This window comes from Eretmochelys imbricata, chromosome 1 (assembly GCF_965152235.1).
Source record: "Eretmochelys imbricata isolate rEreImb1 chromosome 1, rEreImb1.hap1, whole genome shotgun sequence".
NCBI classification, from domain to species: Eukaryota; Metazoa; Chordata; order Testudines; family Cheloniidae; genus Eretmochelys; species Eretmochelys imbricata.
In genome coordinates this window covers 266,631,595-266,657,497 of record NC_135572.1, presented here as the reverse complement: position 1 = coordinate 266,657,497, position 25,903 = coordinate 266,631,595, and the positions used below count along the sequence as shown (strand labels likewise).

The following is a 25,903-nucleotide window of genomic DNA, read 5'->3' as shown; positions in this document are numbered from 1 at the left end:
TCTCCCCCTCTTAGGCCTCTGCTACCTGTGCTGGTGCCCTTGTCACCCTCCCCTGCCCACCAAAAGGCTGAGCTGGATTCTTGCCCAAAGCTGCTGCTCACTCCCAGGTTGCCAGGGGAGCTTTTGCTGTGACAGGGACAGGGACAGACTTGGGAATACGCAGTTTGGGTCTGGTGGACAATTCAGAGGGAGGGAGGAGCAGTTAGGGCTTTTTTTTTCCTTTTAAAAAAACAATAAATAAAAACAAATGGCCCCAGGCTGGAGCATGGCCAAGGGCCACCTGTTGCGCTGGGATGCGCCTGTCTGTTTTGTGCCGCAGCCTCCCGCCGGCAGAGGGAAGGGGGCAGAGGGGAGGGGCATGGGAAGGGGCACCGGTGTAGCTCAGTAGTTCTGTGTTTGGGTTTGGTACCCCTGTGTCTCAGCGTCAAAAGCGTCTACAGGAGGGGGCTGCTGGTACGTCCCCACCGTGTCTGTGGCATCGTCCTCGTTCGTGTAAGGGGTGTAAGGCAGGCCGGAGTCCTGGCTTGGGTCCGTGTAGTCCTGGGAGAAGAGGGCTGAGTCGGCACCAATCCGGTAGCGCTGGTATGCCAGAAACGCCTGGCCCACCTTTAAGGGAGGATGAGGGGAGATGGGAAGCAGAGAGAGAAAGAGGCAGGAGAAAGGGAAGGAACACGCCGAGGAGGAGAGACAAACAAAAGCCAAGTTAGTAGTGGTTAAGGATTAGTGCACAAGGCATGACTGGAAATCACTGGTTAAACACACCCAAGTGCAAGAAGAGTTAGTGTGCCCCATGGAGAGCGTGAGCCCAGGACAAGAGAGAGAGCGCACAAGTGTGCCACCCACTGCTTGCACTTGCTTTGCCCACGCCCACAGCAGTTGCTGGGTCCATCCTGCCCAGCGACAGGGTTCACATTGTGAAGGCATAGACGGATATACATGGATAACGTCCCCCCCGAGCCAGGTGATCTGCTTCACGTCCACCTCAGAGGTCTCGCTCCTTTGGGCTGGATCTGTGACTCATTTCACCTCAGACCCTACTGGGGCTCCAGACCGACCAGCCAGAGGAAAGGGATGGACATGAGGTAGCGGCTGTTCCCATTAACCCTTTCACTGCTAGTCATCCACTGAGCAACCCGCTATGGTGCCAAAAAAAAAAAAATCACAGACCTTGCGGGGGAAGGGGGGTGGGAAGCAGAGGCCTTCTAGAATAGGTCCAGCCTTGTTCCTGCTCCCCGTCTCTGACATTGCTTTTGGAACGCTCTTTGGTGTGACAAGATCATTGGGGCTGGCGCTCAGGGAGGGTCAGGGACCAGAGAGCTGCCTTCCCCCAGTGTCCCAGACATGTCTGAATGGTCCAGCTACCCAGGGACCATCCCAGCATAGTGAGTGAAAGGAGCAGAGGAGTGAGAGGAAGTGGAGATGGGAAGAAGGGATTGTGGTGCGGGGAGCCCTGCCCGGCTAAAATATTAAGACTGAGCAGATGCCAATAGAAAGAGATACAGGTGTTATTGAGCGTTAGTCAGGTGCAGGGAAGTGGAGGAGGAGAGGTGGGTCACTTCCTTCCAACTCCCCAAAGGACAATTAACGTCCCATCCCAGTTCCAAGGCACATCGTTTCTCTCTCTCCCCACCATGTCAGCTGCACTGACATGGCAACGTGCCTCTGTATTCTCAGCCCCTGCCTCCCACCCCGATCCTGGGAGTTGGAATCATCTGCACTCCAACAACCTCCTCCCCTATGCACACCCCTTCTCCGACAAGGCCCTGAGGGAATGGCGCTAAGCGCCCCCTGGGGAATGGCACTAGGGCAGCGGTGCGGGGGAGCTAGGGAAGAGAGTATTGTATTCTTCCTGAAAGCTAATGTGTCTGAGTCTCCGGAAAGCCAGAAATGTCAGGAGGCCCTGTGAGGAGAGAGCGGGAGGGGATAGGGAGAAGAGTCAATGAGGGAGACAACCAAACAAAGTAACGTGACTGAAATAAAAACCCCAACAGACACCATTAGACTCCCCTTCCTCCAGCCAAACAGAGAGAGGAGCTGGACACACGCCTTCCTCCTCAGGCCTTTCATCTCACATCCCTCTCTTCCTGTGGCTGAGGAACCCTGGTCCGTGGGGAGAGCCCTGCAGTACCACTCATTGGGTACGTCTGCACTGGAGCTGGAGGCATCATTTCCAGCTCCAGCGGACGTACAGGCACTAGCTTTGATTGAGCTTGCGTGCTAAAAATAGCCACGTAGCCGTTGTGGTGCTGGCAGTGGGATGGACTAGCTCTCTGAGTATGATCCTGCCTGGATCCTAGGTACTTACTCAGGTGGCTAGCCCATCTTGCCATGGCAACACTTCTATTTTTAGTGCCCTAACTTGATCAAAACTAGCATGGGTACATCTGCCTGAGCTGGAAATTACATCTCCCACTCCAGTGTGGACACACCCAGACAAAGTTTGGGAGGATGTGGCAGGTGTTGCTCTCCTTTGCCGCATTTCTCAGGAGGTGAAGATGCCGCCTCCACAGCTCTTCCAGCCCCTGATTTCCCACCCCCACTGACAGCCCCATCTGGACTAGAACTACAAAGAAACGTCTAGTAAGAGGAGCAGGTTCTGGTTGAGTGGGATGGCAGCTATGCCACTGGCATGATCTTATCATCTGCGTACCACACATTTACATTCCTAGGAGTGTGCTGGCCGCTATTTTGTGTGGCAGGGGTGACACAGTATCTCACAAAAGACAGACACGCTGTGCTCTCCTGTGCAGACTTTACTTATGTTCTTTCTTGTTTTTTTCCATCTCTTAATTTCAAATAAAAGTCACATAGACTGAAAGTACAAGGAGGCTCTTTGTGTATGGAAAAAACCCAATTGGTTACATTGAAATGGAGCCCCAAAATCTGGACAAGTAGAGAAATTCCCTGGTGCGGGTTGGGGGATAAAAAGGGAAGGGAAAGGAAGCTCTGGGGAGGATCCAAACAAATTCCACCATTTTCTTCCTACCAAATGAACTAGGAATGCCAGCATGGGGGCAAACCAGATACAGACAGGAGGAAGACCATATGCTGTGCTACAGGATGTTAACAACCATCCCCTCCCCCAACACAGTTGCTGAAGCCCCTCCTGAGGTCAGTAATGCTAGCCACTCATCCTGGAAAGAGAAACAGACTCTTTGTATGGTACTTATACGCCCCCACTGCCAGAGTATCTGAGCACCTCAGAGTTTCAACTCTATTTATCCTCACAACACCTCGGTGAAGTAGGGCAGCACTATTATCTCCATTTTACGGACAGGGAACTGTGGCACAGGGAGGTTAAGTGGTTTGCCCAAAGTCACACAGGAAGTCTGTGGCAGAACAGGGACTTGAACCCAGCTCTCCTGAGTCCTAGGCTAATGCCCTACCCATTGGACCATCCTCCATTTCTTCTACTGGGCCTCTCCCAGAAGCCACTTTCGTTTCTGTTCCATTGGAAATGCAGGAGTCAGCCCTAGCCAGGGGACCTTTCATCTACAGAGGGCTGGGCTAACCCTAAGTGGGGTTAGAACCGCTATGCAGGGGAGCCCTGATCCATGGGCTCTAATCAGAGTCCCAGCTGCTTTACTCACCCAGGTGAAGATGGAGAAGAAAGAGAAGGTGATCGCTGCTCGAGCTGCATCTGCCCCTTCATTCAGCGGGTTGTTCTCGTGCTTTGAAACTTGCCACTGGTTGGCCAGGAAGCAGAAGCCAACAAACCAGAGGAATGCCCAAAAGGCTGGGAAAGGACAGCATTAAAATAAGACAGAGAAGAGGGGTAGGGTAGGGGTAAACAGTAAATATATTATATTTCTCCAGCAAATTTATATCCTGCAAGATCCTCAAGTGTTTTTACAGAGTACAGTAACTCCTCACTTAAAGTCGTCCTGGTTAACATTGTTTTGTTGTTACGTTGCGGATCAAGTAGGGAACATGCTAGTTTAAAGTTGCGCAACGCTCCTTTATAACGTCGTTTGGCAGCCCCCTACTTTGTCCACTGCTTCCAGGAAGAAGCAGCCCGTTGCAGCTAGTTGGTTGGCCTTGGAACCCGGGGGGGGCTGGCAGCCCCCGTATCAGCTCCCTGCTCCCCTAAGTTCCCTGTGCGGCAGCGGCCCAGCAGGCTGTCAATTGCCAGCAGTTCAGCTGTTCCTCCCCCACTGCTGTGTGCTGCTCCTGCCCTCTGCCTTGGAGCTGTTCCCCGGAGCCTCCTACTTGCTGTGCAAGGGTGGGGGAGAAGAGGGGGGCTAATTCAGGGTGTCCCCTTCCCCCCTGCTCCGGCACCCCACTTACCCCATTTCCCTGGGGGGGGGGACATGACAGGGCTCAGGACGGAGTGAGCTTCCTGGCAGTAGCTTCTTTCTCAACTTGCTGATCTACCTAAAAAGGCAATGTACTTAGAGTGGGGTCAGCATATTTAAAGGGACCTTGTGCATCTCTCTCTCTCACACACACAGGGTGTGTGTGTCTCTGTCTGCTATGATGTCTCCCCTCCCTCCATTCGTGCAGCCTTGTAGAGTGTGAGGCTACATTAACAACGTGTTAATCCCTGAGGCCTCAGCTGATTCCTAGTTCATCATTTAGCAGTAAGGCATTCCCTGGGAAATATCCCACCCTCTGATGTCACCACCTCAACCAAGCTTCATAATCATCATCGTTGTGTACAGTATTAAATTGTTTGTTTAAAACTTATACTGTCTGTGTGTGTGTGTGTGTATATAATCTTTTGTCTGGTGAAAAAAATTTCCCTGGAACCTAACCCCCCCTATTTCCATTAATTCTTATGGGGAAATTGGATTAGCTTAACATTGTTTCGCTTAAAGTCACATTTTTCAGTAACATAACTACAATGTTAAGCAAGGAGTTACTGTAGGCCAAATTCTGATTGTGCAGTCCCAATAAACTCAGTGGAGCGGCATAGCTGTAACTGGGGGCAGAGCTGTCACTCTGGGGTGTGCATTAAGATATGGTGTGGTACCAACGTTTTATCGGCATGAGCTTGAAAGGGTAACATGATTCTCAAATGGCACCGTGAGTGAGTTCTGCAGGGCCTCCCAAATGAGGAGAGATCACCCACTTCTGAAATGCAGCCCTTCTGTACCAGTTACGCTACATAATATGGTCCTGGAAGGACAAGTGAAGAGCAGTTTCTTCACAACAAGCTGCAAAAGAATTGTAGACAGCCAGACTGAAATTACACAGTGACTGGAATTTGGGCAGGACACCAGGGCTAATGCCCTTACACTTATAAAAAGTGCCATGGGCTCTATAATACAACTACATGATGACCGACAGGCCCTCCATTTTACTTCTCTTCCAAAAGATGGGCGATACAGACTGGTAATACACAGAATAACAGTGTTCCCGCTTGAGGGACTGGAGAATGAAAAAAGAGAGCAAGAGAGCAGTAGCATTTTGATGGAGGAAAACACCTGGATCACGGCTCCCTTGGGAAGGGATGATAAATGAGCAGGATCAGAGTCGTAAGGGAAGGGGAAAGGAGTGTGCATGATCCACATTGGAGCATCAGGGGTGTGGAAAAGGGGCTGGCCTGGGGTCCCTGGCAGGAACAGAATTGATGCATTTACCCCCTTTCTGAAGTACGACGTATTTGGGAGAAATAAGAAGGATGTTTGTTCTGCTGTACTGCACTCAGTTTCTCTAACACACTCCCTTCCGCTTCTCTTCTCTGCATCTCGCTGTTTGTCATTTATATAGCACTATCGCTGTGCCCTGGCTAGACAATGTGCAACTTTTGCTAAACAAGCAAAAAGACCCTTGATGGGCTTGCACACTTAAAAGACAAAAGAGGTACAGAAGAGTGAACAGACACTGGGCCTGATCCTCCCTGCACAACAGTTTTCCAGTGGGGTAACTCCACTGGTGTCAGTGGAGATACTCCTGACTTGAGCTGATGGGAGTTCAAAATCAGGCCTGCAGAACAGGGGTGGATGTCACGTTGGGAAGGCTCTGCAGAACAAGTGATTGTGTATTTTACTTTAAGGGCGAGAGGGAACAGTCTCAGTGCACGTTCTTGGGAAGCTGTTCCAGGTGTCTTGGGGCTGCAAAAGAAGGGATGAAATTGGGAGTGAATGAGCCGGACAAAGGGAGTAGTGAGGAGTGAAATGTCAGCATGAAGGAGATCATGTGTGGGGACATCGGAGGAGACGAGGACAGATAAGTGAGGGAGTAGAGTACAGGAAAATGTTGAAAGAGAGATGAGGAAACTTGGTGCAGAAGGTGATGCAAAGCAGGACAGCGATTCGGAGACATGGTGTGACAGAAGACGACTTTCCTTGTGACACCCACCACTCACTGAAGCTTCCAGCTGAAGTACCAGGAACACAGGTGCCTCTCTGCAGCTCCACCAAATTAGGGACCATGAGAAGCAGAATGTAAGTTAGAACAGCCCTGGGTGCCAGGAGCTGGGCAGGGGCCAGCAATGCCTCAGAACATGCACAGTACAAAAGTGTCTTAAAGGGAATTTACAGTCAGACTATTTAAATTCTGTGGGTTTTTTGGGGGAGGATGGGGTGGGTTCTCATTTGATTCAAACACCTGGCACTGGAAAGAAAAACCTCAGTTACAAGCTGCGTCACCCTCTACTCCTTCAAATAAGGGCCTAGAAAGATCCTACCTGTTTTCTGGTCTTCACAGAATCATAGAATATCAGGGTTGGAAGGGACCTCAGGAGGTCATCTAGTCCAACCCCCTGCTCAAAGCAGGACCAATCCTCAATTTTTGCCCCAGATTCCTAAATGGCCCCCTCAGAACCCTGGGTTTAGCAGACCAATGCTCAAACCACTGAGCTATCTCCTCCCCCTCCAAGGAGACCTCCAGCAAAAACCAGGGAAAATGAGACTTGATATTTCTAAAGGAAAAAATAAGGGCAAAAAGGCATCCTTTCAAGCTGTTTTTATGCATCATACAGAATTAAAATAAAGGAGCATAAACCAGATGTTCCTTTCCTTTGCAGGTCATTTTTAAGGCTTGCCATTTTTAATCACAGGAATGCAATTTGCACATATGTTCACATCTCCCACACTGTGTGAGGAATGCTTGAGCTGCCTGTGGTGTCATTATCCCATCATCGAATCATAAGGCAGCAGCAGAGGCCAGAGAGAGGTCAAAGAGAGACAGGGCTAAGAGGAAGAGGATGAGATGAAGGTGGGGAAAAAAGATGATGAGTTAAGAGGAAGGAGAGGATGGGGATAGGAGGAGGAAAGAGAAGGAAAGACGAGACAGGGAGAGAAGAGGAAAAAAGAGGAGTGGGTGTAAGAAGGGGGAAGAAGGTTGGAGGACAAAGAAGAGAAGAGGATAACGAAGGTGAGGGGGCATAAGGAAGGAGACCAGTCAAAGAGCTCCTGTTCCATGGATGTCTGGCCAGTTGGCTTATGAAATAAGACAGGCTCCTTCCCTCAGCTCAGCTCCCTGAGGAGACGGGTTCCATGCCAACCAGCCAGGAAGCTCACCAGAGACGCCGATGTCCGAGAGCACTGCCTTCTTGCGGTCCTTGACGCTGCTTATCTGTGGGAAATAGACATCCAGAGCCAGATAGAGAAGGCAGCTGAGGAAAGCGAGGACGCCCACGGTGATGCCGTAGTTGCAGGCATTGTGGTTGCGGTTGAAGATACAGTGCTCCTCCATCTCATCGGGGCGGTTCAGGTAACCTTCATTCACAATGGAGCCGAAGACAACAATAGAGAACACCTGAGGAGAGGGAGGCAGGAGGAAGGTGAGGACCATGCCTGCCTCCAGACCACCAGGCGACTAGTACAGTGGAGAAGAGGTCTCCTGAGACTAGCTGGCCCTCATATGCCTTCTCTGTCTGAGCTGCGAGCCTGTCTTGTTAGCTTGTTTGGGCTACACTGAAAAAATATTGGGTCACTTAGATCCAAAACTGATTTGGAAGAGGCAGGGTTTACTCAACAAACCGAAAACCTGAAAACATTTTGTTGGGTCAAATGCAATTTTGAACATCAACATGAAACAATATTTGGAAAACAATGTGTTGATTCCAAATGAAATGGTTCATTTTGACATTTCCAAAATTTTTATTTTAAGGGGTTTTTTTTTTGGTAAAAACTATTTGCTGAATTGGACATGAACTCAGATAGTTTTGGTACCCCCCAAAATGCACTTGTCTGTGAATTTACTATTTGCTAAAAAAGTTTTTGCCCAGCTCTAGTTTGGACAATTGCTGAGGGGAAGATTACCTTACTTTATTTCTAAGAATTGCCTCATAATAGGATATTCTTAACTTATATTTTTATTTTTTATTTTATTATTTTTATTATTATTATTATGTTTTACATATTTAAGACCAATTGCAATAGGCCATTCTCCATCTGAAATCAGCGTGTCCACACACAGGCTAGCACCAGACTAAGGAAAAGGGTGAACTGGTACCGGTTTCATTTCTTCCGTTTTAGTTCTTGGGTAGACAAGCTCTGAGGGTTGGTCCACACTTGAAAGTTATATTGGCATAGCTACATCTCTCTCGGGTGGAAAAATCCACCCCCCTCAGAAACATAGTTAAGCCAACCTAAGTCCCGGTATAGACAGCACTAGGTTGATAGAACAATTCTCCCATCAACCTAGCTACTGCCTCTCAGGGAGGATTTACTACAGATGGCAGTGTCTTCACTGAACTGAACTGCAGCATTGTAAGTGTAGACAAGCCCTAAATCCTCTATAGGCAGTCATTCACCCTCCCACTCCATCCTCCACCCACCAGTTCTCTCCAGATGGCTTTTCCTTTTATTCATTGTTCCCTCCCCCCATTTATTCACTTACTTTATCTGTCCAACTTCTACTCCTGTTCTCTCTTCCCCATTCACCCTCTCACTATCCACTACTCTGCATTCTCTACTTATCTGTTCTCCTAACAATCCTTCTATCCACACCTCCTTATCCTTTCTATCCATCTACTCTGTTCACTACATCCTTCCCTCTGTCCAACACATAACACTAACTATCCTGTCTATGAATATTCTCATTCTATCTATTCAGCCACTGACTGATCCACTCTCTTCTTAGCTGTGGATTTTGCAGGCATTTCCAGGCCAGAGCACAGTGGCCCATGGAGAATCACGTAACACCCTAAATGCACATGCAATATATTCACCTCTGGTACCCCCAAAATCACAGCCCAGCCTGCTCCATGTGTATCAGATCACTAACCCAGCTGACAGCCCAGAGAAGGAGTGCAGAGCTAGTGGCAGTGGAGGCTTCTCAGCTTTGAAACCGGCCCTCATTGTCAGCCCACCACCACTCTGGTAGACTGACAGTCAGAGCACAGTGCAGCGAGACTCATCTATTTCCCTAAGCATTCGACTTGATAGGGGGCCAGAATGGGGTGACTTGAATGGATGGGCACAGTTGGGCTGGCAATTGTTGCTGCCTATGATAGGCACCAGCCTTGGGGTTTTTCCTGTTATGTAAATATGCCTAGAGGCTGCGGGGCTGGGCATGTAATAAATCATCATATAAATAAATAATGGCTTGGGAGAATCCACATTTGGCAGCCTTCAGAATGGAGGGTAGGGCCCACCTAACCCATGGCAGTTAATCCTGCACATGAACAGTGAAGGTGGCTTATCTAGCAACCCATTGGGACAGGTCCTACATTTGCCTGATTTCATGATAAAGTAATGATATAAATGTTTATTTAGATCATTAAGTAAATGCAACTTCCCCCCACCCCAAATATCCCTGCATTAACTCAGCACTCAAGTTTCACAGCTAAAATGTCAGAAATGCCAAAAAGTTACAGGGATACCAACATAAAAAATATGACACTCTGGCTGATAGTATTGGGCCTGATTCACCAAACCTGCCAGCCATGTAAATCAGGAGTTACCACGCTGAAGTCAGTGGAGTTACGCTGCATTAAGCAAGAGGCGATTTGGGCTGTTGGTACCTGTCACTAATAATGGCTAATGTTGCTGTAACAAGATGACTAGAGAAAAAATATGGCATATTTTCAGCTTGCTTGCATCGTGCACTTTGGGTATAATCACTTTCCCTGTGTCGTAGCATTATTTATTATTTGTGAGTTTAGGGGCCCCAACAGAGATCAGGACCCCACTGCCACAGGGGCGGCATATACGCATGGTAATAGACAGCGCCTTTCCCAAAGAGCTTACAATCTCAACAGACAAGACAAAGGAAGGATTATCCCCATTTTACAGATGGAGAACTGAAGTGCCAAGAGCTGAAGTGGCTTGCCTGTGGCCATACAGGGAGTCTGTTACAGGCCAAGGAATTAAATCCTGATCTCCCAAGTGCCAGCCCAGCACCTTAACCACAAGGCTATCCTTCCGCTCTGTGTAGTTATTAGGCCCAATCATGCAAATACATGTGCATAACTTTATGCACATGAGCCATCTCATTGACTTCAAATTGGACCATCATGTGAAGAACATTACACACATTGGTGTTTGCAGGATTTGGGTCCTGCTGGTTTCCACTGGTATTTGTGAGAGTTTCTCATGCTGCAACTGAGAAAGAAAAAATATTCTAAAAATAGAAAAACGTGACTGTAAAACTTCAAAAATTGGATGGCCGGGGAGGGGGGACTGAGAGGCAAGGGCAGTACCTAAACCAAATCCACTGGTATTTGTAAGACTTTCTCATGCTGCCCACGGGGTTATTTTCTGCAGCCTGCCGGCCCCCCGCCGCGTTTACCTAGAGCAGCTCCGGCCTGGCGCGCATCAGGGGCAGGGCAGGCTCCCTTCCTGCCTGCCTGCCCTTCCCCCGCGCTGCTCCGGGAAGCAGACAGAACCTGGGGGAGGAGGGGCATAGGCGTCTGTGTGTTACCCTGGCCGCTCCTCCAGGTGGGGGGGGCCACAGGGGTCTGTGTGTTGCCCTGGCCTCTCCTCCAGAGTTGGGGTGGGGATTTGGGGGAAGGGATTGGAATGGAGGCAGGGAAGGGGTGGGAAGAGGCAGGGCAGGGGTGGGGCCTCATGGAAGAGGTGGAGCGGGGGTGGGGCAGGGGCGGCGGGTCTCAGTGATGTGGCCCTTGCGCCAATGTACTAGTCCTCATGTGGCCCTCGTGGTCATTTGAGTTTGAGACGCCTGGCCTAAACCTACTTTGAAATCATTGTTGTCAACTGACTAGATTTCAAAGCAGACAGTATCTCTTTAAGATTCCAAGAATAACCTTCCAGTGGCCATGTTGCACATCCTGTACTGTATGTTTTATGCAATATATTCTACAGCAGAAAACATAATATGTTAAAGCTACCATTAAACTAGAAAAACAGGTTAGCAAATAGCATTTCCATGTGATTTGGCTGAGTTAGCATTACTGTCAGAACCCAAACTTTTATAGGTTTCAGAGTAGCAGCCGTGTTAGTCTGTCTTTGCAAAAAGAAAAGGAGGACTTGTGGCACCTTAGAGACTAACACATTTATTTGAGCATGAGTTTTCGTGAGCTACAGCTCACTTCATCGGATGCACATAGTTCTTGGCTTCTTGTGGTTGTGAGCATGTAACCTTAAACACTGAATTAACACAGGCTTTTGCAATTACTTTTCTATGCTTATTTTTAAGAGACAGAAAAAATAAATAAAACCCCAAAGCTAGTCCATTTGCAGTGCTAACAAGCTCTGCCAGGAAAATGTGTAGGCTCCTTGCTGTGCAGCTGTTTGGCTTGCAGCGCAAGCAAGGTCCTGAACCAAAAAGCACTCGCTTTGGGCTGGGTCGCGCCATCTAGGCCCAACTCTAGGCACTGTCCGAGGGAGAACACTGAACACGTTTTCCTCAGAGAGGCAGAGTTCCTCCTGAGGCTGCCCAGCACACGGAGGAGTGCTCAAGCTGCTGCAGGCGCTGCATCATTCCCACTGGATCAGGGGCAGTGAGTTATATGAGCCCGTGCTCCAGCAAATTCAGGGCCTGGGAGCCCGGCTCCACCAACGTTCGGGGCCAGGTCTCTCCCGCCTCCCACGCGCCTCCCCCAGTCCCGGCTGCCGTCCTGCGTGCCTCCCCCAGCCCCACCTGCTGCTGTGTGCGCCTCCCCCACTGCGTCCCCCAGCCCCAGCTGCCACCCCACGTGCCTCACCCAGAGCATCCCCCAGCTGCTGCCAGCTATAAAAGGGAGCGGCGCCGGCGGCAGGCTGCAGCGGGAGGAGGCGCACACGTGATGGCAGCCTCCCAGCCCCCACCCCGGCATCGACCACAGGGGAAGTGAGGGGGCTTCCTGGACCTGAGAGGGGCCCAGCCCCCAGGTGAGTGTGCTGTTGGGGGGACTGTGGAGTCCTCCTCTTTGGCCCCAGTCCCTAGGGCAGCCTGCCTGCACCCAAACTCCTCATTTCCAGCCCCACCCCAGAGCCCGCACCCCCAGCCAGAGCCCTCACCTCCCTGTACCCCAACCCTTTGCCCCAGCCCTGAGCCCCCTCCCACAATCCAAACCCCTCATCCTCATCCCCACCCCGGAGCCCTCACCCCAAGCCAGAGCCCTCATCCCCCCACGCCCCAACCCTCTGCCCTAGCCTTGAGCTCCCTCCCACACCCCAAACCCCTCATCCCCAGCCCTACCCCAGAGCCCTCACCCTCAGCCAGAGCCCTCATCCCCCCATGTCCCCTCACATTGTGCAATATAGGGAAACTGTTAAATGCTTACTGTTTCCACTCCATTTTTACATTATTTTAAAATATATATATTGGCTTACAAGGCAGGTGTGGGGGGGAGGCAGGACTTGGACCCATTCTGGGTACCACCAAAAACTATACAAACCTGCCGCCTCTGCACTTGATGGTGACTAACTCTGCTTGTTGGTGCTGGGATGCCACGCCATTGCTGCACCAATTCTCTGCCCCTTACAGGCACTGTGCACTGCTGCAGGAATAGCTAGGGACCAGTCCCTGCACTCCTGGCTGGCTCTGACACGCCCTGCTCCCACCCCTCACTGCTTGCTTGCGTAAAGACCAAGTACAATCTAGTGCTTGTCTAGCACTTGTTCAGTTAAACCCATGGTCCCTAATTCTCTTCTCACCTCAGTCTGGCAATCAGCATAACCCAGGGGTTCTCAAACTGGTGATCATGACCCCTCAGGGGGTCACAAGGTTATTACTTAGGGGGTCACGAGCTGACAGCCTCCACCCCAAATCCCACTTTGCCTCCAGAATTTATAAGAGTGTTAAATAAAAAAAAAAGTAGTTTTAATTTATAAGAGGGATCGCGCTCAGAGGCTAGCTATGTGAAAGGGGTCACCGGTACAAAAGTTTGAGAACCACTGGCATAACCCCACCAGCTGCTCTGGAGTTATGTTGGAAGTACACTGGCCTGCAAGGGAGTTTTAAACAAGCAAAGACATTTGGCCAGGTAAACTCAGAGGTTCCGACCGTGCTCCTCACTCACCCTATGGTGGACTCGCTTCACCACTTGCAGCCAGTCCTTCTCTTAGACACCCACGAACTATTACCATGCATTCCCATGGCACATCCCCCTGTATCAGAGTGCAGTAACGAAGGAGACAGACAGAATGGCCAGAGGAGATCAAATGAACACTGGCGTGTTGAAGGGGGAAACAAGGGAGCTGAACCTGCTGACAGAATTGCATGCTGTGGCGAGCGTGTGTGTTGTGTGCCAGTGGCAGGGGAGAAGAGGCAGGGTGCGCCTGGGGAAAGGGAAGGCAGCTTCCTTCCTGAAAGACATTTTCCTCCTTGAACTGAAGAAGCTGATTTAAACAGCAGCAAAGGGAGGAACCACACTCTGGGAAGCACAGATTCCCCCTGCTTGACACATTGCTTTCCCCTCCGCCCCAACGCTGCAGGCTGAGCCATGTAGCCAGCATAGCAGAACCTCCTGAGTGTCATGTGATGCTTCCATCATGCTGCCCATTTTCAGCAGTGCATTAGGCCCTCCTGAGCATCATACGATGGGTGCAGAACACTGCCCGCCTTCAGCAGTGCATTAGAATTTGATGAGTATCACATGAGGACTCGGTCACGCTGCCTCTACTCCCTACTACTTTTCAGAGATCTCCAAGATTGCCCTACTGTGGGATTGTCTGCCATGCTTCCTGCCCTAACTCCCCACAATTGTCTGCAGTCACAAGGCTGGCTGGCTGTCACACTGCCTGCTTTCTTCCCTTCCCCTGAAAGCCCTTTTTATTTCATTATAGAGAGGAAATATTTTAGTGACATACTATTCCGCATGGGGCTTATAATCAATTCCTGCTCAGACAGAACAAAGCAAAAACCTCTCCTGCATTTGATATTGGTAGTGACCAATGTTCCCTCTAATTTTTGACATGCCATGTGCGCAAAAAAACATCTTCTGTGCGAATTTTTGACAGGCCGTGTGCGTAAAAAAAATTTTCTGTGCAAATTGTTGTGCTTCTGTGCAAATTTTTGTGCGCGCAGTGTTTCGCGGTGTGCGTGGGGTTTAGGATCTGTGTGCAGGTGCACACGCGCACAGCTTAGAAGGAACAGTGGTAGTGACCGAAAATAAATAAATAAATCAAGCTAAGCTAGCAAAAAGAAACAGAAGAAAGACCGACCTGCTAGAGATTATCCAGCTTTTGTTTTCACCCAGGCACCCACAACCAGAGTTCCTGAAAAGCTTTGGAGAGCCCAGCATAGATACATTTCTTTCTGTGTCTACTTTGATTTAGATAGTTTTGAAGAAATCGTGTATTTAGTTTCTTTGGTAAATGTCCGTGACTGGTGCTGGATCTGGCAGCTAAAGGCCTCTATTTACCCACACAGCCAGATACTGTGCAGGCAGCCAAAACTTCCTAGATGCCACCAGGGTTTCCTCTAATTTTTCCCACCCATGTGCGGAATGAATTTTATTATGTGCACCAATATGGAGGTGATGTGTGATACATCACCTCCATATTGGTGCACATAACAAAATTCATGTGGCGGGGGTGGGGCTGAGGGGTTCTAAGTGTGGGAGGGGGCTGGGGCAGAGGTTTGGGGTGTGGGGGGCTGAGGGCTCTGGGGTGGGACTGGGGATGAGGGGCTCAGGGCTGGGGCAGAGGGTTGGGGTGGCAGGGTGAGGGCTCCAGCTGGGGGTGAGGGCTCTGGGGTGGGGCTGGAGATGAGAGTTTCAGGGTGCTGGAGGGGGATCAGGTCTGGGGCAGAGGGTTGGCGGGTGTGAGAGCTTCGGCTGCAGGCTCTGTGGTGGGGCTGGGGATGAGGGGTTTGGGGTGCTGCACTGGGACTATGGCGGGGAGAGACGACTCCCCCCAGCAGCACCTGGGCTGGGATGGGAGGGACACCACTCCCTGTCCCGGCAGGTCCGTGGCTGGGCTGGGTTATGGCCAGAGAAGGGGTGCGTCTCCCCCGGCTGCGGCAGGTCCGTGGCTGGGCTAGGTGAGGGCTGGAGGAGAGGAATCTCTTCCTGCCACAGCCCTAAGCGCCTGCACTGTGCTTAATAGGCTGCTGTGTGGCCCCACAGCTTAGCGGGAATTTAGGATGCCACCCTCCTGGTGTGACTGAGCCTGACCAGGAGGGTCACCTCTGTGCAGGACAGTCCATCTGCATGACCCATTACCTATTTGGTTGCTCTGCTGAGACAGTCTGCTGGGGCTGGGGGTTAAGGATGTGGACAACAATCCCAGTAGGAATTGAACAAAACCCACCAGCTCACTTCATCCTGTCAGTAGCCAGATGATAACAGCTTTTATTCACTGCCAATCTGGAGCAGGTGATATTTTCAGAGATCTCTGGAATCCTAAATTCCCACAGCCGGTTCCCACCATACGATTTGAAATGGTGTGACTGAGCTGGCCCACTTTGCTACACAGCGTTGAGGTGCTGATCCCTAGTATTAACCCTTTTATATCCTGCCGGAGTAGTGCTCAAGATGTCTACATAACAGAAGAAAGCATCCTCTCCCTGCCATCGTTCTGTTCTTCTCCCTCCTTGGCAACCCAACCCAGCTTCCACTGAAGTGCTCCTCCCACACTCAATAGGGACAGAAAAGACCTAGTACATGACCTAGGCTTGGTTAGTGCACCTGACAATACATTTTCTAGTGCTTTGTACAGGCCATCTTATATGTCCCAAGCACTGGGGCTTCTACCATGTCTCCTTTGGAGAGTAAGGATGAGATTTTCAAAACCGCCCAAGGAATCTAGATTAAAAATTAAAGGGAATTGTTCATTCAGATTTCCATGGGTAACTTTGAGAAGCTCAGCCTAATCCAACAGATCCCCCTACCAAATGTTTTCCCTTATCTTCAGGCTAAACAATCTTCTTAATTTCATCCCCGTTACTCCTAGTACCACCCTAAAACATTCCTCTCTAACTTTGGTGTCAATATCCTTCAAATGCTCCCAGATGGTTATTCTATTCCCACTGGTTGTTGTTCAACCTAGCAACTGTACACATATTTAAATCATTTCGTCTTTCCTCATACAGGGACTGGAGGGCTTAATGATCTGTATGATCACCCTTCTCACAACACCTTCTAATTCATCAATATCTTTCTAGTAATGAAGTTCTCAGACTGACTACAGTTTGCCAGGTGCAGTACCACAACCTCTGTAGAGAACTATTATCTCTGGACTCCATGATGTATATAACTGATGTCTCTGCATACATGCCTTAAAGTAAACAAAAAAAATCACACTGGCTCTGTTTGCTGCCATCTCCTACTGCAGGTTCATGTCTAATTTACAATCCACTGTCACCCCTAGGTTCCTCTGCATTACTGCTTCCCAACAGTCTCCCTCCCATTTTGGATTATTTTTCCATCAGTGTATTAGCCTGTATTTTTCCAAGATGACTGTAATTTTATTACTTTTTGCTCATGTTTCTAACTACTCTCAGTTCCTTTGCATTATTTCTCCTTCCTTACTGGGGTTCGCAACTCTGCCCAATTTAATATCACCTACCAATGTCAGTAATATGATGCTCACTGCCACTCCCAGATCATTACTGAAATGTTAAACAAAACTTGAACAACAGTCCCTGCTGTAACCCACCCAGCATCTCCCCCAGATCAATCCAGTGCTATGTATCGTTATTCTTTGGTTATTGTGGTCTGTTAGCCAGTGCTCAGTTCACATGACAGCATCCCTGCCCAAGCCCATTTGAATTATTGTTGTGAATAAGGCTTCATGAAACACTGCATCCACCGCTTTAATTAAATCCAAATACATTTTATATGCACTGCTGCACTCCCTTCAGCAGCCTATCTGCTGACATACCAGAAGGCAGCCAGCAAGCAGGCGTGGTAAAATCATGTGAACAAGATGAGGCAGCTACCACTCACAGCACTGAGTGCTATTTCTGGCAGAAACCGAATGGATGAGCCAAGGCTGAGCAAATGTGGAAACTCCTGAAGGCCACTCTGCTACCAGAGTGAGACTGGGAACCCACTGCGGGGAAGCAGTGTGTACAAGAGGCCAGCTTTGAATCCCCTTGTCACCCATCAGACAGGTGAGGTGGTAAGTCCCTCTCACAAAGAGACTCAATAGCCTGAAGTAAGTGGAGGCGCCACTGATGGAAACGTCTAGGCTGAATTCAGCAGTGACACACATGGGCTGTAGATTACAGCCAGTTTCTGACCAACATACACCTAAAGTAGTAACAGGGTCATTTGCAATGATTTAGCCGTCACTGTGTGCAAGACAAGTGTAACTTCTACACCTGGCCACGGAGGTGAGGGGGAGAAAAAGGGAATAGCAGAGAAAGCCCCTAATAGGTTGTAAAAGAAGACTGCTTCTCTATTCTCACACACACCATCCTCAACACCTTCCGGGACATTCAGGTCCTAGTGGAAGTGGGTATAGCTGCCACTGACTTACTACACACCAGGGACTGGATCGGCTCCCCAAAAAACAAATCAGTGTAAATTTCACTGCTTCACTATTTACACTCATTACTTGACTAGCCTGTACTCCGAGTGCAGCTTACACCCCCATTTAAATTCCCACTGGACTTGTCCCCAACATTTAGCAGTCCTGTAAGTGCAGGGCTTGGAGAGAGCATGATGTAGTGCACAGGGTACTCAATTAGGCACCTGGAGATTTAGGTTCTATCCCAGCTCTACCATTGACCTGCTGTGTGACCGTGGGCAACTTATTTCCTCTCTCTGGGCTAATGTCGCTGTGTCTGTTTTGTGTATTTAGACTGTAAGCTCTTTGCCGCAGGGACTGTCTCTCACTATGTGTTTGTAGCGGTCCTAGCACCACAGGACCCTGATCTCAGTTTAGATGAGTGGTTCCCAAACGGGGGTTTGCAGAACGTTACAGGGGGTTTGCCAGAAAAAATTCACTAATGGCGGCCAGAGGACCCTGGGCATTGGAGGCAGCAGGTGGGACCCGGTTGCAGGGCAGACAGCCCAAGCCTCAGGGAGAGAGGGGCAGGGCAGTTGGGGCTGGCAGCCCGAGCCCTGCCCCCATGAGTGGGGGAGCCGGCTGCCCAAACCCCAGCGCTCCGCACGGGGCTGGCAGCCCAAGCCGCAGGGAGAGCAGGGCTGGGCAGTTGGGGCTGGCAGCCCGAGCCCCGGCAGTCAGCGGGACCTGCAGCCCGAGCTCAGTGGAGCTCAGTTGACCAGGGCGGTCAACAGGGTCAAGCAGCAGGAGCCCCGTGGAGTGCAGAGGAAATTTAAACTTAAATCTCTGGAAATATTCATTTTTAGAAGGGGGTTCACGAGATTTCACAATTTAGTGAAAGGGGTTCGCGGGCTGTTAAAGTTTGGGAACGACTGGTTTAGATAGAACCTCTAGGAGCTTTTGTAATTTAAAAAGGAGAGGGGATGGTAGGGGGCTGTTTTTATTATCCCTATCTGGCTGATTCTCGAGCTCACATATGGTTGAAGGAAACTTTGCTTTTCTAGTCATAAGGCAACATTTTATTCAAAGCTTTCACTGAGCAGCTGCTGTTTGAAATGCACAGAACCAAGCCACCAAACTGAACCTATTTCTAAAACAAAGAGACACCCCCAAGCTGTTTATGTTTTTTAAACTGAATGATGCTTCTGTCTCTGGAATTAACACCACCAAGCAATTGGGAAACCCTGAACAATAAGCAACAAGCCTTTTCTCAATTAACACTTTATTTATTTGTGGAGTCAAAGCTAGATTCAAAAGCGGGCATGTCCACGGCAGATTTGATTTAAATAAATTGATTTAAACCATGATTTAAATAAATTGATTTAAATCATGATTTAAATCACTAGTCAGGAAGACTCGATTTAATCATGGATTTCTACATAAAAGTGCATTCTTGTTGGTTGTTATAACCTCAATACATATTCTTCACAACTCAGAGATAGATGTAGGTTTCATTTTTAGAAGGTATACATTTTTAAAGTGATTTATTTTGAAAAACTTTTCAGATTAGTTTTACAGCTATATCAGAAAATGAATGATTGTTTGGTTATTTCATTTACCAGAGATAACTGAAGAAGGTATTTATGAAATCATTGGGTGGTAAACTATCTCCAATTCAACAGGTTAATCATTAATATTTGGAGGATTTTCTTGCCATGCTGTATTAGGAGGAGATCACCACCAGACAGACATTTAAATTGTTTTATTTAACTATTTCTCACCTCTATATATTTATTTAAAAACATTTTTGCTGTTAACAAGCATGTTATCTCTGGAGACACAAATCCACAGTTTGAGAACTGCAAAACTAAGGATCTCTGATGGTATCTTCTAGACTGAGCACTGAGTTCCATTGGGTAGATAGAAAGATTAACCTAAACCTATACAGAACCCCCTGGAGTCCCAAAAGATTGGGTCCCTAATCCATGAACTATTGGAACTCATTAACAAAACTTTTCTTAAACATTATATAAATATATTGTCTCATACTATAGAATTAGAATTTATAATCCCTATTCCATGATGAGATATCTTTGAGCCATAATGTATCTATCTTTAGATAGGTTTTTTTCTCAAAAAGCATTTTATCAAAAAAATCCAATTACAAAAAAAATCATTGATTTATATCCACCCTGGGCATGTCACATCCTGCCTTAGAGACTTACACAGGCCCCAAACCCAGCACATGTAGTTGTGTGACAGAAGATGGGAATAACTTCTTATCTGAAACAGGGAGCGGGGACCGGCTTGCTCGGTGTAGCTGACAATGGTATAAAGAGGCTGTCAGCTCTAGATCACTGATTTCAGTGCAAATCACAGGTCAGGGTAAGGGTGTGACTGGATGACTCAAGGCTGGTTTTTGTAAAGCTTTCCAATGCTGCTAACACTTATGGGAGCTCCAGTATAGAGCCACTGGCATTTTACCCACTGTGTCATCTAAGGCTAGATCTATACTTGAACCGCTGCAGCTGCACTGCTGTAGTAGTTGAAGTGTAGATGCTACCTACATAGACAGGAAGGATTCTCCCATTGCTGTAGTTAATCCACTGTCTACACTGGGGGTTAAATTGGCTTAACTATATCTCTCGGGGGTGTGGATTTTTCACACCTCCGAGCAACATAGCTGAGTCAATCTAACTTTTTAGCGTAGACCTGGCCTGCCTGCTAAGAACAAGTCTATGTGACATGGTGGTAAGAGCCTCATCTACACTAGGGCTCCTACTGTTGTTGCCAGAGGTGAAACTGCACAAGTACTAGCAAAAGTGGGAGATTTTTTTGAGCAAAAAGCCAGGATTGCTGTGAATGGGAGACAAAGCCTTTTACCTCTAAGGTAAAATGCAAATATAACTCCTGTCAATGTGACCTACGTACTGATCTAGGCCTGAGACTCAGAATCTGTGCATTCCATTCTTAGCCCTGCCTGCTCATTGGATGATGCTGGGCAGGTTGCTTAACTTCTCTGTGCCCCAATTTCCCTATGTGTAGCATGGCTTGTGTGAACAGAGTTGGCTGTCTCAGTCTGGTTGTCAGTGGACAGGTCCCCCCATCTCCACTGGCCTCCTTGTGGGGGGCCTCCACAGGGAGCCCAGGGACTGAACAGGTTATGTACAATTAACTCCTGCACGCTCCAGTAGCTGCTGCTTTTTCCAGCTGAGGCATGTTGACGGGGAGCAGTGTGGGGGAGGTGTGCGTGGTTACTGCCCTTGGTAAGCAGGTTTGGGGAAAATGCAGAGGACTCTGTTTTCCAGGACTGTTGAGCCAACTCCTTTTGCCTGCACCACATTTGTTTAAATTTTTGTCAGGTGTAAAGAAAGAAAGAAATATTCTGCCCACATGCTACAAGAAGCATCCTTCCGTGCGTACTGGGGAGCTGCTGCTTCCTATCACCAGCAGCAGTCTGGAAACATGAGCTGCCTCACACCAGTGTCCTGACAGTGCACAGAGAGGCACTCTAGTGATGCCAACCTCTCTACACTGGCCTAAGTCTCCTATGTGTCAGACCCAATCACCAGGTGCTCATCTTCTTCTCAACATTAAACAACACACCATCTTCTACAACCTACCTGAGTTCTTGTGCCTCATCCTTTAAAGGTGTTTACTGCACTCATCAAAATTAGATTGCATGCTCTATGGGGCAGGGGCTAGGCACAGGTGCTGGAACAATTTGTATAGTGCGGGTGCTGAGAGCCATTGAACCAAACTGTAAACCCTGGATATGATGGAAACCACATCAAGCCAGGGGGTGCAGCAGCATCCCTAGTTCCAACACCTGTGGGGCCAGGTGTTTCTCTGTGATGGTAAAGTGCCAGGCATACCTCTGGTGCTTCACAATAAACACGAATAATACACAGCATATCATTACAAATGCTTTGGGTTAGCTTGTGAACTCAAGGCTCTGGCTCAGCAGCACTGGGGGAGAGGTGCTAAAGAGGAGGTAAAATGGGCCAACAGGAACAGGTGAGAAGAAAATGAATTAAGGGGGAGAAAAAGGTGCCCCCCCTTCCCCATGACTAACAAGCAGGCTATCCTTGTTAGGATGCTGAGCCCAGGGTACCGCCAATGTTCTGCAATAGGATATTTGTTTCTACAGCTAAGTGAAGGTCTGTAATGTACTGCATGGGGTCAATCCCATTCCATCCTCTGTCAAGGTCAAGCAGACAGAGCTGGTGGTTGTGGTGAACTAGTAGGACATCCAAGGGAATGCTAAGCCCTGGGTAGTCTGCCATGGCTGGACAGTCATTATGGAACATTATGGGAGTTCATGGAGGAGACGCCAGAGTACAAGATACAGTGGTGCAGAAAGAAGCGCGCAGCAGAGACTGTCTCTCGTTCTCTCTCCCTCCCGGCTTTGGGAAGCCAGAACCCTCCTGCAATGTTACAGTGAAGTTGTGGTATTACAAAAAAGGGAGAGGAAATTGTGCCCCAGAAATTAGGGATGGAAAAATCCTTTTAGGTCACATCATGTCCATCATCCTCGGCTGGAACACTCTCTGCTGCTTTCCCCAAGCCAGGCGATGGGGGGTGCATCCATCACTTCATAATGGATTTCCAGAGCAGCCATGCTCCAGGAGATTTCCTGAACTCCCCTCCCTCGGTAATACCATGCTGTACTGTACATAGGCCTGGAAAGACAGACCGACCATATTAATCATGTCCCCAGCAGTTTCAGGGTGCAGCTATGCTATGCAATCAGGCCAAAGAGGCATCTTCTTTGACAGAAATGGACTGTGCCACTTTGGTCACAACAGCAGACGGAGCACCTCCTTTGCACCGGCACAGAGCTTGGACTGGCTACAGGACGTTAGTGCCAGCAACAGGCTGGCCTATCAGATCAACCCCTCCCCCACCGTCTCCTCTCCGCCCTTTCCTTTCCACCTTTTTCATATACATTTTTTAAAAAACAAACAAACAGGGAGCTGCTCTGGGGCATCTCAGGCTCCTGCTTGTCCACCTTGCTGTGTGTGTGTCTCTCTCTCTTCATGCTCTCCTCCTCCTCCTTCTCACACTGCCCCCCACCCCCTTCTTAATGCAATCTCTCTCTCTAGCTCTGTGTTTGCAGCTCGCTCCCTTAATCCCCATGACCTTCCCGCACAGAGCTGCAGCCACGGGATCAGTGTTACAAGATAAGAGACCCTCCCTCCCCCCACCGTAGCAAGGAAAAGAGGCCGAAGAGAACCCTCCCCCCTCCCTGCTCCCACTGAGCCGTCCTCCCCCCCGCACAGAACCACAACACATTGCAGAATGGGAAAGAAGGCAAGGCAAGGCAAGGGAGCTGGGCGGCCGAGAAAGGACAACCCCCCCCCGCATCTCGTACAAGCCCTCTCCCTCGCTGCTCCCCGTCCCCAGCAGCAAGCAGAGCAGACGGAACTAGACGGGCTGGCGAGGCAGAGGTGCTGCCGTGCAGAATTATCTCTGTCATTTGCAGATCCACCCCCACCCCCGCCGCAGACACCAGTGTTTCCAGGTCCCCCCTGTAAACAAAACAAACAAGCTCCTCCCTGAAAATATCCCCACTACACTGAGTGACCGGGGTGGGGGGGGAGAACGACGCCCCCATTGCACCACATCCTTCCCTGGGGAGGGGGGCAGCGGGATTGTGTTTGGATCACGTCCCATTTTCCTCCCTCCTCTCGGCTCCCGCGTTCTGTCCCCACCCCGCTGCAGAAACACCCCGTCTTCGGGCAGCCAGGAGGTGTGTGGGGGGGGATCCGAGACACGCGCGACCGGCACCGGAGCCGCCACCTGAGCCGGGGATCCCAGGCGGGGCGGCCGTCTCTCCCTGGGCAGAGGGGATTTTGCAGCACCGGCTCCTGCTTCGCCTCCCACGGGGCCCGGCCCGGCCGGTGGTGGAGCGGGGCCCCGCCCGGCAGGTGGATGGGGGGGGGGTGGAGCGGGGCCCGGCAGGTGGTGGCGGGGCCCGGCCTGACGGGGGAGTGGGTGGGGGGTGGAGCGAGACCCGGCCCGGCCCGGCAGGTGGTGGTGGGGGGCGGGCGGCGGAGCGGGGCCCGGCCCGGCGGGGGGGCCCTCCGAGCGCAGGGCACGCGGCTCACTGAGGAGCGCGGCCGGGGAAGGTCATTCCCCCCCAGCCCGGCCCGCACCCACAGCCCATGGCAGGCAGACAGATACCCCGCCCCGTGCCCTTACCCAGGAGAGCACCCGCAGGACAGTGTGAGGCTGCCGGAAGAAGGTCTGGGGGTCGAAGGCGCCCCCGGCTTTGCCCGCTCCATACGCGCCCCCTTCCATCCTTGGGGCGCCCCGTGGCACGCCGCTGAGCCCCTGCGTGTGTCTGAGCCACTCCGCGCAGCCGGCCGGGGGGGAGGGAGGGGCAGGAACGCTGCCCCGCGGGGGTTAACGGAGGCGAGCGGGCCGGGGCTAGCTGTGCATGGCCGCGCTGTCGCTCCCCGCTCCGTCGCCGCTGCCCGGCTGGAGGGAGACGCACGCTCCACTCCCGGGCAGGCGCGAGTGTGCAGGGGCCGCGCGCTCCTTCGCAGCAGCAGCGGCAGCCCCTGAGCGGCGGGAACGCGCCAGGCCAGGCTCGGGAACGCGCCTCGAGCAACTGGGAGGGGGCACGAGAAGTGTGAGCCCCTGGGAACGCGAGCTGTGCAGAGCGCAATGCAACCCCAGCTGTTATGTATTTTTAATGCAGTGCTCAGGGCAGTGAAGGGTGCTGCCTGTTTTATTTTTGTAGGGCCTACAAAACGTATTGCTCACAAGTGCCTGTGCCCCACAGCTGAGTCCTGCTCAATGGTCACCTTACCTCAGTCCAACTGATAAACATTTCACCTTTGTTGCACCCGCATGGGCGAGATGCAGAGGCCGTGGGTGTCGAAAGAGCCTTAGGTTGGCATGAAGGATGCTTTAAGATCCCACCAGCCTGCTTGCTTGCCAGCAAACAAGACAGTCAGTAAATAACATTGTTTGTGGTTATTTTATTTGGCAGGGCTGGAGCCCCTGCTAGGTGCTTCACAAGAGACAAAGACCTAGAGTCAGCTTCTTGCATCCATTATTAATTTATATATATATTCTCATAGCAGTCATGGACCAGGACCCCTTGTGCCACTCCAGCACTGCAAAGGAGTCAGAAAGGGGGTGGAGTGACTCTTGAGAGAATCCCAGTGTAGCTGGAGCTGTCTGCGAATTTGGTAGTAGACAAGACTCTAGATCTAACACAATTTGGCAGCCAGTGTGGGTGGGAACAAACCCTCATAGAACAGGATTCAATAATGGACTGTAGTTTGGGCTCCTACCTGGCCTAAACCACTTCTTTTTTTTAACAGCCACATCCACACTGGGCAGCCATAGTGTGTTGGCACATGATTCAGGTGTAAGCTTGGATTGAGTAGCCTAGACATTGGTTCTTAAAATTTCATGTGTGCTCTAGTGTAGACAAGGTGCCTGTGACCACCCACATTTTGACTACCATGTTTTCTAGACCTCCTGTGAGCAGGTTCAGATGATTTGGTGGGTAAAGTGCCACTAGTCCGGCATTCAAAAATCACGAGTCAGGCCCAAAAATCATGAGATTGGTTTAAAAATATTTTTTTTTTCAAAAAATAATATGTTGGGCTCTTTTCGTTTGCTTTGTTTCTGAGCGCTTACGTGCACTCATTTCATGTTTTCAAGGATTTCTCTGAAACCACAAAGGGTCAAAACATACTTTTTAAAAAATGAAAGCTGAGATGCTCATGTAATCACTTGACTCCAAGAGCCGGGGCTTTAAGAAAAACACCAGTTATTGAAACTAGTGGTAAAATCATGAGAGTTGGCAAAGCTGCAGGTCTGAGGTAAGACTCCTACCCTTGCTGCCACCAGTGGAATTGCCTCGGTGGGAAATTGTAAAGAAAAGAAAACGTAGTGGAGACATAGCTCAAGTTATTGGGCTTGATTTTCCTGCTGCATACACTGGTTTTATGCCTAGACGCTATTGGCTTCAATAGAGCTACTCCTCTAAACTGGTGAACTGAAATCAGAAGCAGGTTCACTGGGTTTTTAAGATTTGTAAAAACCATTGTGCAGAGAAAGTCAAAACTGTTGTGAGCAACATTGTGGATTCTTCTCAGCAAAGCTGTTTCACTTTTCTTTTTTGCTCCCCTCTAGACACATTTTCTGGA

The 25,903-nt window shown here is 49.9% G+C and overlaps 1 protein-coding gene across 2 annotated transcripts; it reads right to left on the bottom strand.

Annotated features, from left to right (window-relative positions):
• Positions 1–24,251, bottom strand: SYNGR1 (synaptogyrin 1). 2 transcript variants are annotated; one of them, XM_077830141.1, is made up of 4 exons: positions 23,937–24,251; positions 7,467–7,704; positions 3,591–3,736; positions 1–606 (listed from the first exon to the last, which is right to left on the bottom strand). In XM_077830141.1, the coding sequence occupies exons 1-4, from the start codon at positions 24,033–24,035 to the stop codon at positions 382–384; spliced, it is 708 nt and encodes a 235-aa protein (XP_077686267.1). In that variant the 5' UTR covers positions 24,036–24,251; the 3' UTR covers positions 1–381. The 2 variants fall into 2 exon arrangements, with proteins under 2 accessions (XP_077686267.1, XP_077686258.1); XM_077830132.1 differs by having other exon boundaries at positions 582–1,900.
• Positions 24,252–25,903: the final 1,652 nt, after the last annotated feature.

What these genes read in the sequence shown, in the direction of transcription:
- SYNGR1 (XM_077830141.1), bottom strand. Translation starts at nt 24,035, where the DNA reads ATGGAAGGGGGCGCGTATGGAGCGGGCAAAGCCGGGGGCGCCTTCGAC. An exon ending in TCCTGCGGGTGCTCTCCTGG is followed by an intron (nt 7,705 to 23,936) that starts GTAAGGGCACGG and finishes CCCTCTCCTCAG; the next exon opens with GTGTTCTCTATTGTTGTCTT. An exon ending in TCTTCTCCATCTTCACCTGG is followed by an intron (nt 607 to 3,590) that starts GTGAGTAAAGCA and finishes CCTCCCTTAAAG; the next exon opens with GTGGGCCAGGCGTTTCTGGC.